General features: G+C 49.3%; 1 protein-coding gene across 1 annotated transcript; it reads right to left on the reverse strand.

The window, feature by feature from the left end:
• Window positions 1-994: 994 nt before the first annotated feature.
• LOC149863396 (vitamin D3 hydroxylase-associated protein-like) lies at window positions 995-19,066 on the reverse strand. The gene is made up of 15 exons (XM_090048743.1): window positions 18,780-19,066; window positions 16,025-16,138; window positions 14,191-14,334; window positions 12,220-12,353; window positions 11,537-11,743; window positions 10,562-10,602; window positions 10,057-10,181; window positions 8,429-8,554; window positions 7,953-8,045; window positions 7,469-7,603; window positions 6,603-6,646; window positions 4,166-4,205; window positions 3,337-3,445; window positions 2,344-2,489; window positions 995-1,203 (listed from the first exon to the last, which is right to left on the reverse strand). The coding sequence occupies exons 1-15, from the start codon at window positions 18,987-18,989 to the stop codon at window positions 1,072-1,074; spliced, it is 1,800 nt and encodes a 599-aa protein (XP_089904869.1). The 5' UTR covers window positions 18,990-19,066; the 3' UTR covers window positions 995-1,071.
• Between the last annotated feature and the right edge of the window lie 454 nt (window positions 19,067-19,520).

The raw sequence follows: 19,520 nt of genomic DNA on the forward strand, positions 1-19,520 counted from the left end.
GACACGTCAATGAGAGGGCGCTGGCGTAACCTCATGCTGGGCTGAACAGTGACCCAGCTGAACCTGAACCTCTCCTTAGGCCGGACGACTTGGTAGCCTCTATGGACATTGCGTCCATCTCCATCTGTCTACCACCCTCCTCATCACGGTATCCACGGTAGGTGGACACCTCGCCCCAGCAGCTAACAAGCGGGTGTAGCCACGCACCCCTGCTGAACGGCAGACAGACTTGCTTCTTTTAAAAGGAGCATGAAAGCTGTTTCTGATCCTTGGGAAACACTGTTAGTCAAAAAAACCACTGGGATAGGGTCTTCTACTCTGCAAAAATACGGTGCCTTCCAAGTGGTTTTTGCTAATCCTGGAAAAAGGGGTGGATGGACCTCCAGCCTCTTTTTCTTCTCCGAATTTAAGGTGAGATGTAAAATTACAACACCTGGAGGAGGCATCACAGAAGAACAGGCATGTAGGGAGGCTTTTAACCCGTGATCTTCTGCACACTGCTTGGTAGTAGAGGATAGAAGAATCGCTCTTGCGTGGATCTGGGAATGCATGTTTCTGGTTTATTTTTTCTACAATGTTGGTGTCTTTTGGCTGCCACCAAGATCAGGGGCCTGCAGTGCTGGGTGCTGCACTAATGTAGACACCTGTACACAGTGGTCAGCGGTGTAGTTGTAGCCGTATTTGACATACCCAGTGCTGGCTTGTATCGAGCTGGCTTGGCTACTTAAAATAGCAAGGCCAGGCAACAAAAGCATTACCATGGGCTGAGGTCAGCACCCAGGGACCCAAATGCATCCCATCCCTTCATGGAAAATGGTACTTGGACATGTGAATACTGACCGTGGCGTGAATGCCTAGTGCTCGTGCTGTTTTTGCTGGTGTTCCTCTAGGGTTATTTGGCTTGGTGGCTCCTGGCTACACATTGACTCATCTACTCACATTTTGCCCTTTAGACTTTTGGAAAAAAATTAACAGAGACCAGCCTCACTGCGGTGGAACAAACTCAGCAATGCAAGCAAGGTTTTATTGAAACACAGCTGGGCTCCCCTTAGGCAAGCATCCTCTGAGCGGTCACACGCACTTCTTCTTCCTCCCACAGGCCAGCGTCTCCACCTCCTTCATGAAGCGGAGGCACAGCTCCTCCTGCCACGGCAGAGCCACACACTGCATGGCCACGGGCAGCCCCACGGCTCCTTCCACAGCCTGCAGTGGAGACAGGAGCAGCGTCATGTTACCCAGATGCCCCAGCTGCCAAGGGCTGCACAAGATTTAAGACACCAGTTAGGTCCTACTGGGCGTGTCTACACATGCATTTACTTTGCATTAAATTTACTGTGCAGTAACTTACTGCACAGTTAGCAGGTTTACGCTGGCGTCTACATGTACAGGCATTAAAGTGCAGTAATACTTACTAACTAAAGTTAGTCCTAAGTTAGTCCACACACACAGTGTTACTGTGCAGTAAGGTGTCTACACGTGCATTACTGCACAGTAACTAATTGGCCTACATTTGATACCTGCATGATGCAGGTATGAAATTTATGTCAAAGTCAGCATAAGTTGCCATATTTACTGTGCAGTACAGGCATGCACATGTAGACGCTGCCCATACTGCACAGTCATTTTTGGTTATTGTGCAGTAATTTGGGTTACTGCACAGTAAATTTGCACATGTAGATGCACCCACTGAAGCCTTCAGAACAGGCCACCGATGCCTGCCCTGAAAGCACAGGAGATGGACCAGCCTACACCCCATTTTCCCACGGACGGGAAGGGAAAAACCAAGCAGATCTGACTGCAGTGGCTTCCTGAGGGAAGATGCCATTCATGGGCATGATTCACAGCTGGTTGCAGTTGAGGTGGGACCACAGGACTTGAACCACAAGCAGCTCCAGTGAGAAAACTGGGTTCATTCTCTTGGATCCAGGGGCACTGTCTTGAGGACTGTTTATGCAAGAGGCAAGGATTTCGTAGGGTGATCTCTTTTATTGGATCGACTCTGTAGTTGGGATACAGTTAAAGAAGACCTAAGGAAGAATGTCTTACCTTGGAACGCTTGTCTAACTTCATCCCAATTACACAGTTGGTCCAATAAGAGAGACCCTTGCCTCTTGCATCGTTTCTGGACCATCATGGCTACAGCATCACTCTTATACTGCTTGTGGACAGTTTCAGCACGGCCAGGGGAAAGACATTTGAGTCTTCAGGAAAATGTCCAATAGAACGAGCCTACGGCTGATCTCTCCCATCCACACAGCACTTCAAGCTCCGGGAGCCCCAACCTCACAATATTTCAGCAGAGAGACTTTTATTAGGTCATTATTCTCCTTCCTATTGGCTGACCTGTTTCAGCCTTTTATCCCAGGGATCACGGTAATGCCTGTGGTACTGTTTCAGCTGCTCTTCATCAGCCTCCGTGACGGTGGTGACTGGCACGACCCCAGCGGGGAAGTTTAAGACGTTGTATAAGTTGGTGTAGGACGTGGCAGCTGGAAGAGACAAATGGCAGAACATTGCCTGGCAGCTCAGCAGGGTTGTCTCATCAACCCAGCGCAAAGGGTAACAGCTCCCGGACAGATCCCTACCACACACCTCCACTCCTTTCCCACTGATCAGGGTGCCAGCAAGACCTCCCATTTGAGTAAACTGAACAGGGTTTGGCCCTTAGATGTTTCCACTCAAGTTTATGTTATTTTCCTTAAAGTCACCCTAAACACCATGGCAAATTAGAGAATCCAGCACAGAGAAACAGAAATGATAAGGGGTCTGGGAGGTAAGACTTAGGGGCAAAGGTTGAAAGAACCAGGGTCACTGAGTCTGGAGAGGAGAAGACTGAGGGGGGATTTGGCAACAGTCTTTAGATACCTAAGGGGTGATGTTAGAGAGGATGGAGAGGGGCTTTTCTCGGTGGCTGTAGAGGACAGGACAAGGAGGAGAAGTTTAGGTTGGAGATTTCTGGCTAAGAGGGTGGTCAAGCATTGGAACAGGCGGCCTAGAGAGGTTGTACAATCTCCATCCTTGGAAATTTTCAGACCAGGTTGAGCAGACACTTGGCAGGGATGGGTTAATCAGGGATGGTCCTGTTATGAACAGGAGGCTGGACTAGATGTGACCTTGCGAGGTCCTTTCCATCCCTACTTTCTTTGATGCTATGAACTGGAGACAGACAAGTGGGGTCTAGGCAACGAGGTCTGCTTGATACACAACGGCTTGTGGATCGTTGGTTTGGGCCAGATAAAGCCCTGTCCGTCTTGAAAGGTCACCATCCTGATTTATTTCTTCGTACTGCTTGGCTGACCCTGAACTGCCAAAGGTGGACCCAGCTGGGGGGCTTACCAAAGAGCTTCCCAGGATATCCCTCATTAAAGGCAGGGCCCAGAGCAGGACACAAAATGACACTGAGTTGCAGCTTCCTCCATTTAGCAATGAATTCCTTACAGTAAACCTAGTGGGATGGAGACCAAATGTAAACCAGCTGAGACCTGCGGGACACCACCATTAGCTTCAGTCCTGTGGCCAGGACATAGCCTAACTGGTTCCAGCTGAGCTGTGATAAGCCTCTGGACAAGTTTTGGAGAAACGGCTGGACAAGGGAGCAATTCTCCTCCAGGCCATGGAGCCATTGTGCAGCTCCCACGCCACCCTCCTGCGGCATCGTGCCAGCGGTTTCAAATCAGGGGCAGCTGGGGCAATGGGGTGGGTATCTGCTTAATGGTGACTTCCCAGCTTTGCTCTCCCTGGGTCCATCCTGCTGCATATTCAGCCAGGGTTATATACCCCGCAGAGGTAGCGTTGCATGGTTTTCCCCAACCTTCATGCCCTCATGACTGCGCCCTCCACAGTCACTGAAGAGAGCAGGGGTTTTGCTGCCCAAGGTACTGTGAAGCCCTGCTTGGCAAGGAGAAGAGTCCTTAAAGACAAACCCATGAAGATCAAGGATATGCCCAGTCCAACCCCTACCCAAGCGCACACTCCCCTGCAATCTACACCTCCCCATGCATCAGCCCTCCTGCAATGGCCTAGTTCCCAGGGGAAAACGCATTTGTATAACATAATCCATGATCCATCCCAGCTGTGTGAGCCACCAGCACTTATACATTAACTCTCTCCCCCCAGAAAACCTCTTTGCTATTTACAGTGAGGGAAAAAGAAAAAAAGGAATTACCGCCAGGGCAGCGTCCTGCTTCCACAGGTTTTTCACTGACCTGGAAAAGGCACAGTCCTGAGATAAATAAACTTGATGTGTTTAGAGCACTGTCCTGGTCCAGCACACTGTAGAGATCTTGACTCGTCTTCCCACACCTCATCCTTGCAACGTGATGGGGCAAACATCATGTTTCCCCCCATTTGGTTCACGGATGGGGAAGGCCAGGCGGAGAAGGGAAGAACTGGCCTGCAGTCACAGAGCAAGGGAGTAGCGCAGGAGCTGGGTCTCTGTGCTCATTCATCCAGGTCTTTCTGGCTCTGAACATAACCTGACCAGGGCCGGATTAATGCACAGGTGAATTAGGCACATGCCTAAGATGCGGGGGGCCCTGGTCCTTCCCTCCATGGCGGTGGCACGAATGGGCCCATTGGCCCCTTCCCTTTTCTTCCCTTCACTTCCCTTCACTCCCACCAGCCTCACCGCCATGGGGGCTGTTTCTTAGCAGCATCTCCAAGCCCTGCTGCCCGCAGGCAGCAGCACCAGGTTGGGGAGGGGGGTCTCAACCAGCCTGGGGCCCATGAGTTTGCTTGCCTATGGCCCACTAAAGGGTTAATCCATCCCTGAACTGGACCCAGTGTCCATTCAAGTCAATGGGCAGACCTTGTTCACCGTAGGTGTTGGCTTCGAGCTCTTAGGCTCTCAAGACACAAGCGTTATCGAGTTTGTTACTTGATGCCCGTGAGCCACTTCTGCCTGACTCCAGTCTCTCTGGAGTGGCGATTCCCAGCCGGGGCGCTGCAGCACCCCAACGTGCCTTAAGACCCTTTCAAGGGTGCCACGCAGTGTCAACGCCATTAGCGGCGCTAACGCGATTCACAAGACCAACCCAGAGATTTCAAATGGGAGTCCCCAGTGTTACAACTGTTCTGCCCTGCGGTAGGTTTTCTGAGCTCTCTGCCATAAAGTAATAGCTCTAGGATTTTTCCGTAGTCAGAAAACCAGGAGCTGGCATTTTCTGAGAGGGGCCTTGAACCTAATGACAGGTGCCTTGAGTCTGAAAATGTTGAGCGCCGTTGCTCTACAACCCCAAGTGCTGCAATGAGATGGTAGGGGCTAATCTCCTCTCCGGCAGTACGTGCAAGCTTCACAATATTCTTCCATCCGAGCTGGAAGAGGACTGTCATTCTTAGCACGACCAAGAAACCCACAAGGCATGTTTTTAACCTTTGCTTGAAACACAAAGGCTTTGCCATCCAGCAGAGCATCTAAGTGGGTGGAGAAATTCAAGCATTTAACAAATCCCACCAACACCCCAGGGGGGAAATAGGGGTTTATAGCTAACAAGAGGGTGGAACACTTAGCCACATCGGATGCATCCGCATGAGCGGGAACAAGCATTTCCCCAGGGACAAAGAGCAGTGGCACAATGTGTGCTGGTGCAACTTGTCTCTGGGAAACCCATGCATGCACGCTCTGGCGTGCAGCACGTTGTCCTCGGTGGGGTAGGGGAGGCTGGGATCGGCACCTGGGCTGGCCCCAGCAGCCTTACCTGGGATCCTGGGGACCTCCAGGGGTTGCAGTTTTGGCAGTCCCAGAGCAGGGAGTCTGGCTGGCACCTGGAGTGTGGCTTTGGCCGGCCGGGCTCTGGTTTCGGATGGTGCATGCTGTTTTTTTTAGGTGTAGGGATTTTTGACATGGGGATCTCCCAGTGTCAACCCCCCCTGCAAATTAGCAGCATGGAGAATGCCTGCAGGTGTGGCATATGTGGCGTGTGGCACTGCAGATGGGTTTGCGGCACCGAATACCACACATGCATGCTCGTCTGGATGCGCCCATAAGGGCCAAAACCGAGCCAAGATGATCAGTACACCTGGAGGAAAAGGCCTCACAAATCAACCTGTAGGATCCCAGCCTAAGAAGAACACCCCTAGCCATAAGTCACCTGCACAGCAGGCTGGACGCTGGCATGCACCAATGCAAATTCTGCTTTGCTTCAGTCTTAGCCAGCTCTTCCTCGATGAGCCGCTGCGAAAATAAAGTCCTTACCTGGTACAGCTGTAGACCATACCTCAAGCTGTGCATGTGTTTTATCCTGTAATCAGCCATCAACCACCCATCCCAAGGTCGGTGAAGCTGACACTGTTTTAAGATGGGATCATAGGAAAGTTGGGCTGGAAGGGACCTCATGAGGTCCTCTAGTCCAGCCCCCTGCTCAAGGCAGGATCATCTCTGACTAAACCTTCCCATCAAGTCGCTGCTTAATCATCTCTTGAAAATTTCTAAGGCTGGAAATTCCTGGGTAGCCTGCTCCAAAGCTTAACCATCCTAATCTCCTGCCTAAATTTCCTCTGCTGCAGTCGGAGAGAGGAGAGCTACAAACCTTACTATCCTCCATGCAAGCTCCCCATCCCCACACGCCTATTTGAACATGATGTTTAAAAGAAAACCTGCTTACCCAGCTCCACAGAGCGCTTTCAGCTGTCTAGCAATTCGAGGATACTGGAAGGAAATAAAACGGTATATTAGCTCCATAGCGCAGCAGTCGGAGATGCACAGGAATAACCCAGCTGGATCAGAGATGAAAGCCACTGATTCACGGTCACCGTGATTTTTCTGTTGGACTCAAGGGTGCTTTGTCTGAGGGACTGAGAGCAGATCTTCAGCTGGTTTGATTTTAGCAGAGCCACGTCAGTTGACACCACTGAAGATCTGGCTCAATGGGTGAAAAAACTGGTAGTGAATTATTTGGCAAAATTCACCCGTTTTGCAGTCTACTTGCCAAGTCCTTCGTGATTAACTCATCTCCCATTCAGCCCACGTAGGTTCATCACCATGGACTATCTTCCGAGGAAAAGACACAGGAAAACTGGAAACAGTCCAGCAGTGGACAACAGAAATGATCAGAGGATCTTTGAGAAAAAGTTGGAAGAATTGGGATTGCTTAGTGGGGAGAAGAGAGGGCTGAGGGGAGATTTGATAACAGCCCTCGAATACAAACAGATGTGCAAAGGATGGTGATAGATTATTCTCGGCATCCAAATGAAGCAGGACAAGAAGTGCTGGGGTGAAATTGTAACCAGGCTGGTTACTGGGAAGACCTTTTGGGTGTTTTGACACTGGAACAGCTTCCCCGAGAGCCTAAGAGTTTATCTACATGGGGAGTTATCCCAAATGAGCAATGTCTGATTAAACTAATTTGGAACAGACTTTCTTATTCCAGAATAAGATCATCTGCACCAGGAGTTAATCCAGTTGAAGGATGCACTAACTTTACTCCATAATATCTTCCTTGTATAAGCAAATGAGCCCGATGTAACTCACCACTGGTTTTAAGAGGAGAGCCAGAATCTTCTTCGCTAGAATCGGCAGTCTGTAACAATTAATCTGGGACTTCAAGGTGGGATCCACAATATCTCCTTCGCTGGAAGGCAACAGAGAAAACAAGATGCTGAGGCACTTCTTACCTATTGCAACCAATGTCAGTTTGATTGTATATGAATCCTGGTGAAATATGGAAATATGTTGTTATCTCCAGCTCAGCCCTAAACCAATATCTTTACACTGGAGTAAATCTCAGGATGGACAGATGGATGAAATGAGTTGACATAGCCTACTCATTGTCAATCTTAACTCCTCCCAACAAAGAATTGACTCCCTGTCCGAAACACATCTGTTGGATCTTCCACTTGCATGAGTAAAATAAATGGCAACTTATCTCTCTTGAGGTTTCCATAGGCATTTTGGAGCTCAAAGGCTGCGTTGCTTAGAGCTCTCTTGATAACACACTGCAGAGTCTACTTACAACTTCTCCAGCAAAGTGGAGACTCTCAGAAAAGATGCCTTTTGTGAAGAGCTCATCCACCGCATAATTGATCCGAGGGGGAGCAAAAGGGACCAGCTGTGTGACAAAAACAGCACAGTTCAAGAGGTAGCAAAGATGTGGGTGAAATCCCAGCCCCGCTAAAGCCAGTGACAAAATTCCTGTTGAGTTTGCTCAGGCTGGGAATTCAGCCTGGGTGACTGTGGTCACATCCACCTCTTAATCATGGCAATGAAAGGACGTGAAGCTCACATGAGGGGGCCCTCCATATTGTCCCAATGACATGGACTCATCGATGTTTTGGTCCATGTCCTGCTGAGCTCCAAAATCTCAGCAGCCTCACACTGTCCTGAACATGGGATGGAAACCAAGGAGTGATGCTCTTTCGTCTGCTAGAGGAGCCACAGGGAGTTGGTACTATCCACAGAGCCTACTAAGACCTTCCAAGTCAGGCTGCATACCGTATGCCCTGCTTGTTCGAGAAGCACTTTAGTTTCCTGGACAGCACGTCTCATGCTAGGAGAGGGCTGGAAATAGCCATCACCATCATAATACCCGATCCGGAGGGGTCTGGAGCTGGAGTACACCTGAAAGAAGAGATACCTTCACTTAGTACCTTGACCACTGTAGGTGCATTGAGTTAAAAGACTCTTCCAAGAAGCCCAAGCATGCAGAAAGATGCAGTGATGGGAGTGCTCATCATACTATAGTCTCACTGGGAAGGCTCAACAAGGATTCAATAGGTAACAGAGGCTCATTCAAAGGTATTGTGGAAAAGAAATGCAAAGGGGATAGGTGGGAAGCTGAAAAAGTATTCCTGTGTTACACCCTTGTAAGGATCTCAAGACACCCTGGTTAAGAATCATTTCGCTAGTCCCCATCTCTTTCACCTAGTGGAGAGGTATTGTATTGTGAACAGCTAGTTTGGGGGCACATCGACATGTGCACATTTACTGTGCAGTATGGGTGTGTGCCTGTATGTGCATACCCGTACTGTGCAGTAAATATGGTGATTTATGCTAACTTGATCATAAATTTGGTACCTGCATCATGCAGGTATCAAATTTATTCCCATTTTAGTTACTGTGCAGTAACGCACATGAAGATGCCTTACTGCACAGTAACACTGTGTGTGTTGACTGACTTGGGACTAAGTCAGTCCACACACCATGGTAATGCGCTTTAATGCCTGCACATGTAGACGCTGGCCTATTCCCGCTTACTGTGCAGTAAATTTAAGCTGGCATAAATGTCACATATAACATGAAACATTTTCTCCAGTTAAAGAGAAACTAGAAGACATACCAATATGCTAGATGGCCTAGTGCCATATTATTCAGTTTAAGATCAAAACAGAAACAAATATAACTCTATCGGAATCCACTCTAATATGCTAGGTTATACATTAAATTTAAAAAACACAGCAATCTAGGCCAAAATAGCCCAAAGATATTATTTTACTAGTCTGTAGTCATTATAGTTAAATGTTCATCTCTTACTCAGATTCGTAAAATAAAAACTAACCTTTTTGACATTGCATCTAACACTTGTCAGTCATGTGCACACGTGAGTCAATGTGCACCTGAGTTTAATATGACTAGGAGTTAAAGTCTTTAGCTAGAGCTAAAATAATGTGCAGGGCCGTGAAATAGATGAAAGGCATTACTAGGAATGGCTAATAGCAAAATGACAGATGAAAGGATAACTGATTTTTGGAACATCAAGACCATTAAAGAAGGAGAAAGGGTCATTAACACCTACAGAGTGGAGGGAGATTAGCAGGAATCAGGTAGATGATAATGAGCCGTGAAGTCAATTGACTCCCTCAGCACTGCCTGAATAGAAATACCACTGCCCCTCCCAGGCAGTTGTGGTTAAAGTCTGGGGGGACCACTGAACACCCCCCCCCAAGATCCACCCCTGCCCATCATTATTTCCATGTGGGAAGAAAAAACATTGTAATACTCAACAGTGCCAACATGTCATCTGTCCAGGCCCTTTGCAATGCATTCGAATTGTGGGTATATTCAAAGCTGACATCCAAAGCCTTTCCCCACCCAGTACCACTGGCACAGTCTGCTTCTATTACCTCCTCATTGAAGGGCAGGGGTGGCACGGTGGGGTCCAAGCTGAATAACTCATCACACAGAAGCGCCCTCATACACAGAGCGAGGCTGTCCACATCCCTCGCTATGGGCCCCACCATGAAACTAACTGGAAAAGAAATGTAGAAGCCCACAATTTCAGGAAGCAAAGCATAGGGAGCCTGATTCAGGGATCACTGAAGTCATTAGGAAAACACCCGCCCATTTCCTCTGGGTGCATGTGAGATTCCTGGTATCTAAGCACATTAAACCTCAAGGTTCGTGTCTAAAAAAGGGGCTTAGTCAGGACACTCCAAGGCTGGGAGCTGACATCCATAATTTGTCCCCCTCCCTGCTCCAGCCCCCGCAGACATCCTGGCTTAACACAAATCAAGATACTCCATCTGAGTACACTCCATACTCCAAGATGAGGCTTATCCCTTCCATCCTGGGACATAAGAGGATGCTTGAAGGTGAATTTTCTATCTTAGGAGGAAGACAACAACTCACCCGATCTCATGCCATCTATAGGACTGGCGAGACCTGAGATGCTACAGAAAAAGGCAAATGTAAAACAAAGCACATTCATGAAGTCAAGCAGTGATGCGAAGAACGTGCCAGAGGTCAGGCTGTGAAGGGCAGGTGAAGTATCCCAAAGAGGTTGCTCACTGCTAGAAGACTGTGGGAATTAGCTTGAGTACAGATGGCCTTCAGTTTGTGCAAGGATACCAATGGCTTCACTGCCTCTGGGTCTTATTTTAAGACCTTCGCAGCTCTCCAGACCTTACCCACACAGTATATTTTCTGTCTCCTGATGGATCTGATGCAGTCAGTCATGGTTAGACATTCTGACTACAAACCAGCTAGCAAGGTGTATGTATCCAGGTCACCATCAAACTTGCATCTGACTTAAAACACTGCAGAAGTACTTGTCTGGAGTCTACATGGAAACAGAGTCAGGGCTTTCCTTGACTCCTAAATCATGACCAGGCTGTCTCCAGAGATCTCTGTTGCAGCTGCATACGTTAATGGAGGTGAAATCCCAGCCCTGGTGAACTCCCATTGAGCTTGCTGAATAATTTAACTCACTCATAATGAGAGAAAGCTATCCTCTCTTAGCTTCCCTCCTCATGCATATGTGAACCAGTGCATCAGGCTGTTTTTAAATGGGTAGATTTTAAATCAGACGTCACTACTCGGTTATGGCAGCGTGTGAGTGATGTTGTAGCCATGATAGCCCAGAAATTATGCGAGAGACAAGGATTATACAAAGGGCCCAATAAAAGCTGTCACCCTAAAGTGACTTGATGAAGAACGCCCTGCATTCAGGAGCTTGTCAACTCAATCCCTACTATACAGTCGGTCCAATGAAAAATATTACTCTGGAAATCCTTGCCTCTTGCACTTCACTGCTGATCATTTTGTAGCTTGCTTGGAAACCCATGCCTAGCTGTTCCCAGGAAGGACTCAGATCTTGGCACGTACCTCAGCCTGTTGCCCGTCGGTTTGAACCCGCAGAGCCCGCAGAAGCTGGACGGCAGGCGGATGCTCCCAGCAACATCTGACCCAAAGCCCAGGACGGACCCTCCTCCTGCGATCAGTGCTCCCTCCCCTCCGGAGGAGCCGCCGGGGCTTTTCTTATGGTTGTGAGGATTCACTGTCTGGCCAAAGATGGTGTTACTGCAGTCATAGCTGGGAGAGGTCCAAAGGGATAAGCTGGTTATTAGCATCTATTGGGGTGTTTGTTCAATCACCCAGCAAAACAGCGATTGGATCTTAGGGGAGACCTTGCCAGGACTGCTTGTAAACCTCTCTGACCTGCTCAACTATGCAGACCTGATAAGACTGTCCATGCTGGGCAGGTCAAAGGGTAGAGGCCAGTCAAGAAGTATTCTCTGGGCCTTCCAGATTACAACTTACTATGGGCTGCCCCAGGTCCAGCTGCTGAACAGATAAGTCTTGTGGTCAAGAAGTCAAAAATCCAGGGTTGTGAAAGTCAGTCTGAGCTCAGAGGATCATCTCATCCTCATTAAGGAAGACTTGAGAACAAGTGCAGACTTTACTTATCGAGGCCCCTTTTGCTAGGCTGGTGACTGCCTCTATGATGTAATGATATGAGTGGGCTGGAAGAGTTCAGTAACCCTGAATAAAGAGCGCAGAAGTCTTACTTGATCATGGACTGTGAAGTGTTGGTCTTCACAAACGGAATTGCTCCCTGCCTCTTTAAAACCTTGACTAATACACTGTCGTCTTCCTCCGGGGAGCCGAGGTAATGGATCAAGCCGCAGGTGGAGACATGGCCCTGGGAAGCCAAGGGACATAGAGACATGGGCCACACATTCTTTGGATCTGCTCCATCTTTACCATTTTAAAAGCACAAGCCATTAGGAGCATAGCACTGGGATGGATCAGGTGAGTCATTGCGTCCAATCCCCTGTGACAGCAGGAGCTATATAAGGGACATTTCTCCAAAAGGGTTCACAAGGGTTCACTCTGGCCTCTCCCAGCTACAGCCATAAAGTACCCCCAACAAGCTGAGGATCTTTAGTACAAACCCCAAGAGCAGCAACAAAACCCTTGCAATAAAACAAAGAAAGAGCGGAGGGGGCAGGTGGAGTGGGGGGCAAGGGCACTGCCCATGCATTGGCTACTGCCAGGGTGGTGGATTTGTTAGGTTGAAATATGATGATGGCCCTCGTTGCAGAGGGCTGTGCTTTGGGCCGCTGAAGTAGGCAAAAGAGTCCAAAGGGGACAGGGAGGGAAAATCCTTCCTGACCGCAAATCTGCTGATTGGTTTAATCTCTAAGTATAAGAGCACGATCTACCCTGTGTGTTGTCTCATACTGTTTGGAGCACCATCACATTCAAGCCAATCTCCATAGCCATAGCCACTGTCTAGCAGTTCAGAGGAAGGCAAAAAGACCTCAGAAGCCAAGACATTCAAGAAAAAAAATGTCTTCCTATCCACTGCAGGTACCCAAGAGAAACCCTGAAGCACGGGAATCCTATAGCTGGAGAGTTGATGATAGTGATGGCATATGACAGAACAAGGAGCGATGGGCTCAGGTTGCAGCAAAGGAAGTTTAAGTTAGATATTAGGAAAAGCTGTCTCATTAGGAGGATGGTGAAGCACTGGCACAGATTACCCAGAGAGGTGGTGGAGTGTCCATCCCTGGAGGTTTTTAAGCCCAGGCTAGACAAAGTCTTGGCTGGGATGATTTAGTTGGGGCTGTTTCTACTTTGATCAGGAGGTTGGACTAGATGTGACTTCCTGCCGTCCTTTCCAACCCTCATTGTCTGTGTTTTTATGATTATTGATAACACAACGCCCCTTTCAAATGTTCTTTGTGATGAGTCTACAATATAAGGTGATGAGGGTCAGTTGAAGGTTTTCCATCGTCTCAGGAAATCCTGCTGTGTGGGACTGTGGGAGCAGCACTGAGAGACCCGAAGGACTCAGAACTCATGCCAGCATTGTCACTACCAAGGGGACTGACTCCAGTCCATCTGCTGACCCATATCTCCAGCCACACAGACAAGTATAGGCTCAAAGTTCAAACAAGCATGGGCTTGAGGGAGTTGTGTGTGACCACTAGGCTTGGTTGAACAAAAAATACATGCAGGAGCACACACCAAGACCATGATGAAGACTTATCCAGAGTGGGTTCAACAGCCTCCCATACTGGTGTCCTGGTCCATGATGGGCCTCCTAGGTGCTAGCATGACACAGATGGATGATGATGGTGATGATGATGGACACAGAACTAAGCAGCACACAAACTCTTGTTAGCAATGTTGCAAGTTCAAACATTTCAGGCAACAGAGAGCTCTGCCACTATTAAAAAGGATGTGATTTTGTATTTGTTTGTTTAGCATTCTTCATGCCATGGATCCTCCATGGAAGCACATGCACCCCTGGCCTGATTACATACCCTCATGAATGACACTAATTTGACTGGGACTCTACTGGAAGATTTGCACCTCCAGCTGTTAGCAGGCAGTGGTTGTTTTAAGGCCGTCACTCACTTGTTGGTACCGTTGGTTCATCTACAAGTGTCCTGTCGTCCTCAAAACAAGAAAACAGAGGGTCATTTAGAATCCCAATATTTACAAAAAATGGGTTGGAAAGATGGAAGCACCTTGTAGCCGATGTGGTCCTTGATGCTGACAGGAATGCCATACAGCAAGCCCTTCTCCTTCTGCCGTCTCAGTTCCTGCAGCTGCTCCTCGCACTCTGATATGAAATCGGTCACGCAGTTCACCTCCCGGGTCACTGCCAAGGCCTTCTCATGGACATAGAAAAGGATAGGGGTGAGTGGAATTAGGTAGGGAAAATCACATTATTATTGAAATTGGTGTGTTCAGTGTTGCCAACTCTCATGATTTTTGGCATTGTTCTTAAAGTCTATACTTCAGGAATGTGAAAAAAACTTTAAAAATTAGGAATATATATATATATACACATATATATGTATATATATATGTATAAATATATACATAAAATATATATATATAAAAATATATATATATTTAGTAACAGGGAACCGTAGCCCTGTTACGAGGAGGCAGGGCTGCCCCTTTAAGACCCGCGTCTATAGGAACATCAAAGACTAGGAGGGTAGGGGTTAAAAGCCCAACCACCCAGGCCAGTCAGCTGGCGGGAAGGAGAGAGGGCTCTGGGCCCATATAAACCCCAGGGCTGAGGCTGGTGGGGGAAGACCTCTGCCAAGCTGCCAGGGGAAGGGAGCTCCTGCCCGGCAGAAGTGCTGTGGCTGCTGGCCACATGGCTGCTATGGCTAGCGAGGCTCCAGGAGTTGACAAGGTACCCAGAGCTGGGAGGTACTCAATACTTGAGGAGCAGTTTGGGGTTTTTAAGGAGCCAGAGTATGGCGTGTAGGACTTGTATTATGTTATGGCCCAGGGGGCTCATATTGATGTTGTTTTATCTGGTGGACTGGGCTGAGGCTATTGGGGGAGGAAGAGGCCTCATTGGGGTACACTACTGTGCAGAGCCCCAGTGCCAGGGGGTGCTATGACAGGGGGCAATCGTACCCCAGAACCAGGGGGTGCAGAGACGGGGGAGGACCCCAATGCCAAGGGGCACAGCAACAGGAGGTGGGCAGACCCCAGCACTGGGGGCATGGTGATAGGGAGTGAGCAGACCCAGTGCCCTAGGGCTTAGGTCAACATCTATATACCATCTATGAGGCATGGGCCACCATGCAGGGGAGGTTTGGAGCTGTGGATTTACTACCCCTAGCATTGGGGTAGTAAATGAGCAGTCTCCCACCTGAGTAACTTCATAATTATTGTTCCATCAACGCGTGGCAGGCGAGAAAGGTGGGTGGGCAGCCCAGAGACAAAGGGTCGGGCCTACATTAGACAGGCCTAGGAATGGACCCCTGTCACATATATATCTATATCTATATATTGATATATAATAGATATAGCTATATAATATGTGTGTGTGTGTGTGTGTGTATGCACACACAAAAGAAAGAGCTAAGTTTTTCACATTCTCAAAGCATAGATTTTAAGAACAACACCAAAAATCATGAGAGTTGGCAATACTGTATGTTTGGCAGGTATGGAACGTATGGTGAACATAAAGTAAAACTATACTTGCATTGGCATTAGCTGATTCAACAAAAACCCCCCAACCTAGATTCACAAATGTAGATTCAACATATTGACCTGTCTCCCAGAGATCATGTGCTATTTGTAGTTTAGAGACATAAGAGGTGGGTACCTGCTGTTCATGCCTTTTGTACTATGATTTAGTGCAGGAGCATCCAGCACCTTGCCATGATGGCCTGGACCTCGACTTTCCCATCTGGGAATTGGGGATAACAATTCTGAGTTGCTACAGAGGGTCTTAAAGCACTACAGGCTTTGAGATCTCTGGATGGGAGGTGCAGAGAGGCAAACAGCTCTTATTATGCATCAATAGCTATGGTGTTTTGAAGCACTGACCTTGTCCATGTAGGTGTAGAGGATGCTTTCTGGAGACAGGGAACCTTCCTTCAGTTTCTCACCCAGCTCCACCAGCGACAGGGAGAGGATGCGACTGGACTGGACCCCTGGGTTCTGCATGGAGCATAAATATTACCACTGCAGAAGGAAGACGGTGCTACATTGGGTTTATAAGCCGTGTTGTGAATTTAGCCCTGGTGGAGTCGTGCTGCAGTCAGGAGAATGCCACAGGGATCCCAATGTCTGGAAGGGGCAGGTGGCAGGGTAGATAAGGCATCTTGCTGTTGCTCTACCAACATTCAGCTCAACTCTCAATCTGGGCTTGTGCCAGAGGCCACCCGCAGTGGGGCCAGCTACAAATGTGCACCAGGTCCCTTGGATGAAGCAGACAGTGGTGGCCAGAAGCGGTGCTAGCCGTCTCACGGCCTTGTGTGCTGCTGGTTACAGAAGATGACCTGCTGTAAGCACCTTCCAGCCCGTACTTCCTGCCTACGGGGCTTCACCACTCCCATCGTCTCCTGTTCAAGGAACAAACAGGCCAATGGCAATGGGATTGAACAGCAGCCTTCACCTCCCTGCAGGGGGGCTGCAAAGAGGATGGAGCTGGGCTGTTCTCAGTGGGGGCAGACGACAGGACAAGGAGCAATGGGCTCGGGCTGCAGCAAGAGAAGTTGAGGTTGGATATTAGGAAAAACCTTTTAATGGGGAGGGTGGTGAAGCACTGGAATGGGTTACCCAGAGGGTTGTGGGTTCTCCATCCTTGGAAGTTTTTAAGTCCTGGGTAGACAAAAACTTGGCTGGGATGACCTAGCTGGGGCTGGTCCTGCTTTGAGCAGGGGGCTGGACCAGACCAGTGGTTCTCAACCTTTTCTGTACCAGGACCCATTTGTAAACACTGATGGCCAGTCCTGACCTGGGAAATTGTTTAAGTAGAAAACAGCCCCTGGCCCTGCTGATGCCCCTCACTCCCAACCCATTGCCCTCTGCCCCCAGGCACCAGCCCCCCAGTGTGTGTGGCAGGGGGTGGGTGTATGTGGAGCATGGGGGGCCCCTAAGCAGCCTCTTTCAGGCAGGATCTCTGCCAGCCTGCAAGGGAAACCCCACCGCTTCCCATGATTTTCTCCTTTAAAGGAGAATTCATTTTTAAAGTTTGTTCACGACCCTTTCATATATTCTTGCGACCCGCTTTTGGGCCATGACCTGAGGGTTGAGAAACACTGATCTAGAGCCTCCCACAGCCTTGCGCTCCAGGGTGGAGCTCAGAGGGACGATCCTTATCAAGACTGCTCCCCAGCACCGAGCCAGGCCGTGGGACCGGGAGAAGGCAGCGTCTCCCCTGCGTGTCAGTGACCTTCTCCTGACGGCGGGGAGGAAATCGGCTTGGATGTAGAGGGGATCGAAGATGGACTGGGTGATGGATGGGTGTCAGCTGGGGCCAGGAGTCTGGAGAGACCGGGGCTTGGCCTATGGACCCTGTCTGAATGCAATATGCACAAGGGGGCCGAAGAAAAGTTGCACCTCCTCATTTTAGCAGGCTGGACATTGATACCGATCTTTTTACATCATGCACATGTGTGTGTGTGTGTGTGTGTGTGTGTGTGTGTGTGTGGATGCGCGTGCATCTGTGCCTCTGTGTGTGTGCATGTGTATGTATGTGCATGTATTTCTGGGTGTGTGCATGTGTAGGTGTGTGCATGTATTTCTGGGTGTGTGCATGTGTGCCCACGTATGTGCTTGTGCATGCGTGCCCACACATGTGTGCATGTATGCCCATGTATGTGTGTGCATGTGTGCCCGTGTGTGCCCGTGTGTGTGTGCATGTGCACTTCTCTGGACTTTAACCAGCCTCTACAAGAGACAAATGGAAATCCCCAGGTGCCCGCTTGCATGGGGACCAAGCGAGCGGGGCTGCTTCATGTGCTCCCAGCGCTGCAGCATGATAATGTGCGGGATTACTCATGCTAAGGCGGCTAGCCTCCGTTCTCTCGGTCAGTTTTATTTGTTCCTGATGTTATAATTAGAAAACGTCTAGCTTGCCAACTGGAATAACATGGGGGTGGGGGGAATCAACAATTGGGAAAGTCAAGGGCTTCATAATAAAGCCATGTGTGACGTCTGACAGCTCAGTGTCTGTGCCCCCCCAGTTGAAATCCAGGGGTACAGAAATGCAGATTTCAGTGCTCACCTGCACCGGGAAAGAGGGATAAAATTGAACCTCAAGGCAACATACTGGAGCCCCGAGCACAGTGAGCGAGGCTCCTTGGTTATGCTTGGGACACAGTAGTGACAATTTGGAGTCTCAGGTTTCTGCTCTGTATCTTGGCCTAATAATCCTGCCTAGACTGGGTTTTACATCAAGGAGCAGATCAGCGCTTAGCTCCTCGGCTGGAGACAAATAGTTGCAAACGGATCTAGGAGGCAGCGCAGGGTCCTTTTACAGAGGGAGTCGGAGCTGATGGATGGGGGTGAAGTGGATGAGGAGGGGTGAGACACGAGCAGGCGGAAAGATTTAGTGCAATGCTGAGGCTGAGGTTGAAGAGGAGCAGATGCCCCGTCCTTCCCGGGGTCCCTGCATCAAGCTGGAAGGTAAGAAACCCGCAGCAAACCCCACACGTCAAACGGGGACTTTTCCTTGCCATGCTCAGAAGCCCTGGATCAGCTGGTCCATGGATTTATTGCTCTGTTTTGCTACCAAGAACCTGGCCCCATCACGTCCTGAGGGCAACCTCGTCCCCGCCCCTCGGGGGAGACTTACCTGCTGCTTGAAGAGACGAGCAGCCGTCTCCATCTGAGCCAAGCCCCTCTCCCGCCACCTCCTCGCCTCTTCGATCTTCTCCTGGATCCGTCTCCTCCTCCCCCAGTTCAGCAGCAGGACGGCTGCAGCCGAGCCGCAGAGCAGGGCGGGGATGGTGCGAGGGTCCGCGTCCACCTCTGGCAGCAGCTGCCTCAGTTTCCCCTGGATCATGGTGAGCCCTTCCCTTCGCCCAGGACCTGCTGTTGCTACTGCTGCAGGCTCCAGAGAGCTCCTGACGAGCGGGAGGCCGGAGCGGGATTTGCAGGGATACTCTAGTCCCGCCTGGGACTCATGAGCAAAGAGCAATGGGAAAACAGAAACGTTTACACAAGGGGAAAGGACCTCCGGGAAACCAAATCCCTGCTGTTCAAGAGGCCCCTACAGGTCCACTTGCCCCAGTGGGGCTTTCCTTCCAGGCTGGGGAGAGACATGACACATAAACCGGTTTAAGGGATCAGAAACAGGTTTAAACCTGTAACAGAACAGATGTTCAGTGCACATAAACTGGTTTGAAAATGGCAGAAGCTGCTTTGAGATAAACCTGGTTGAATGAAGGATCAGATTTACGTGATTTGGATCAAGCCGGTTTATGCAATGTCTGTCCCAGGCCCCAGTGAATCAGCCCTAAATAGAAACACAGGGGTAGGACCGCTACCCAGAAAGGAGGCTAGCTCTTCCTCCCTGTGCAACACAATATGAACC

This window comes from Crocodylus siamensis, chromosome 5 (genome assembly GCF_052110815.1).
Source record: "Crocodylus siamensis isolate JL-2025a chromosome 5, ASM5211081v1, whole genome shotgun sequence".
In the NCBI taxonomy this organism is placed as follows: domain Eukaryota; kingdom Metazoa; phylum Chordata; order Crocodylia; family Crocodylidae; genus Crocodylus; species Crocodylus siamensis.

What these genes read in the sequence shown, in the direction of transcription:
- LOC149863396 (XM_090048743.1), bottom strand. Translation starts at nt 18,989, where the DNA reads ATGATCCAGGGGAAACTGAGGCAGCTGCTGCCAGAGGTGGACGCGGAC. An exon ending in AAAGCGCTCTGTGGAGCTGG is followed by an intron (nt 4,206 to 6,602) that starts GTAAGCAGGTTT and finishes TGCCTTTTCCAG; the next exon opens with GTCAGTGAAAAACCTGTGGA. An exon ending in GGGATAAAAGGCTGAAACAG is followed by an intron (nt 1,204 to 2,343) that starts GTCAGCCAATAG and finishes TCTCCACTGCAG; the next exon opens with GCTGTGGAAGGAGCCGTGGG.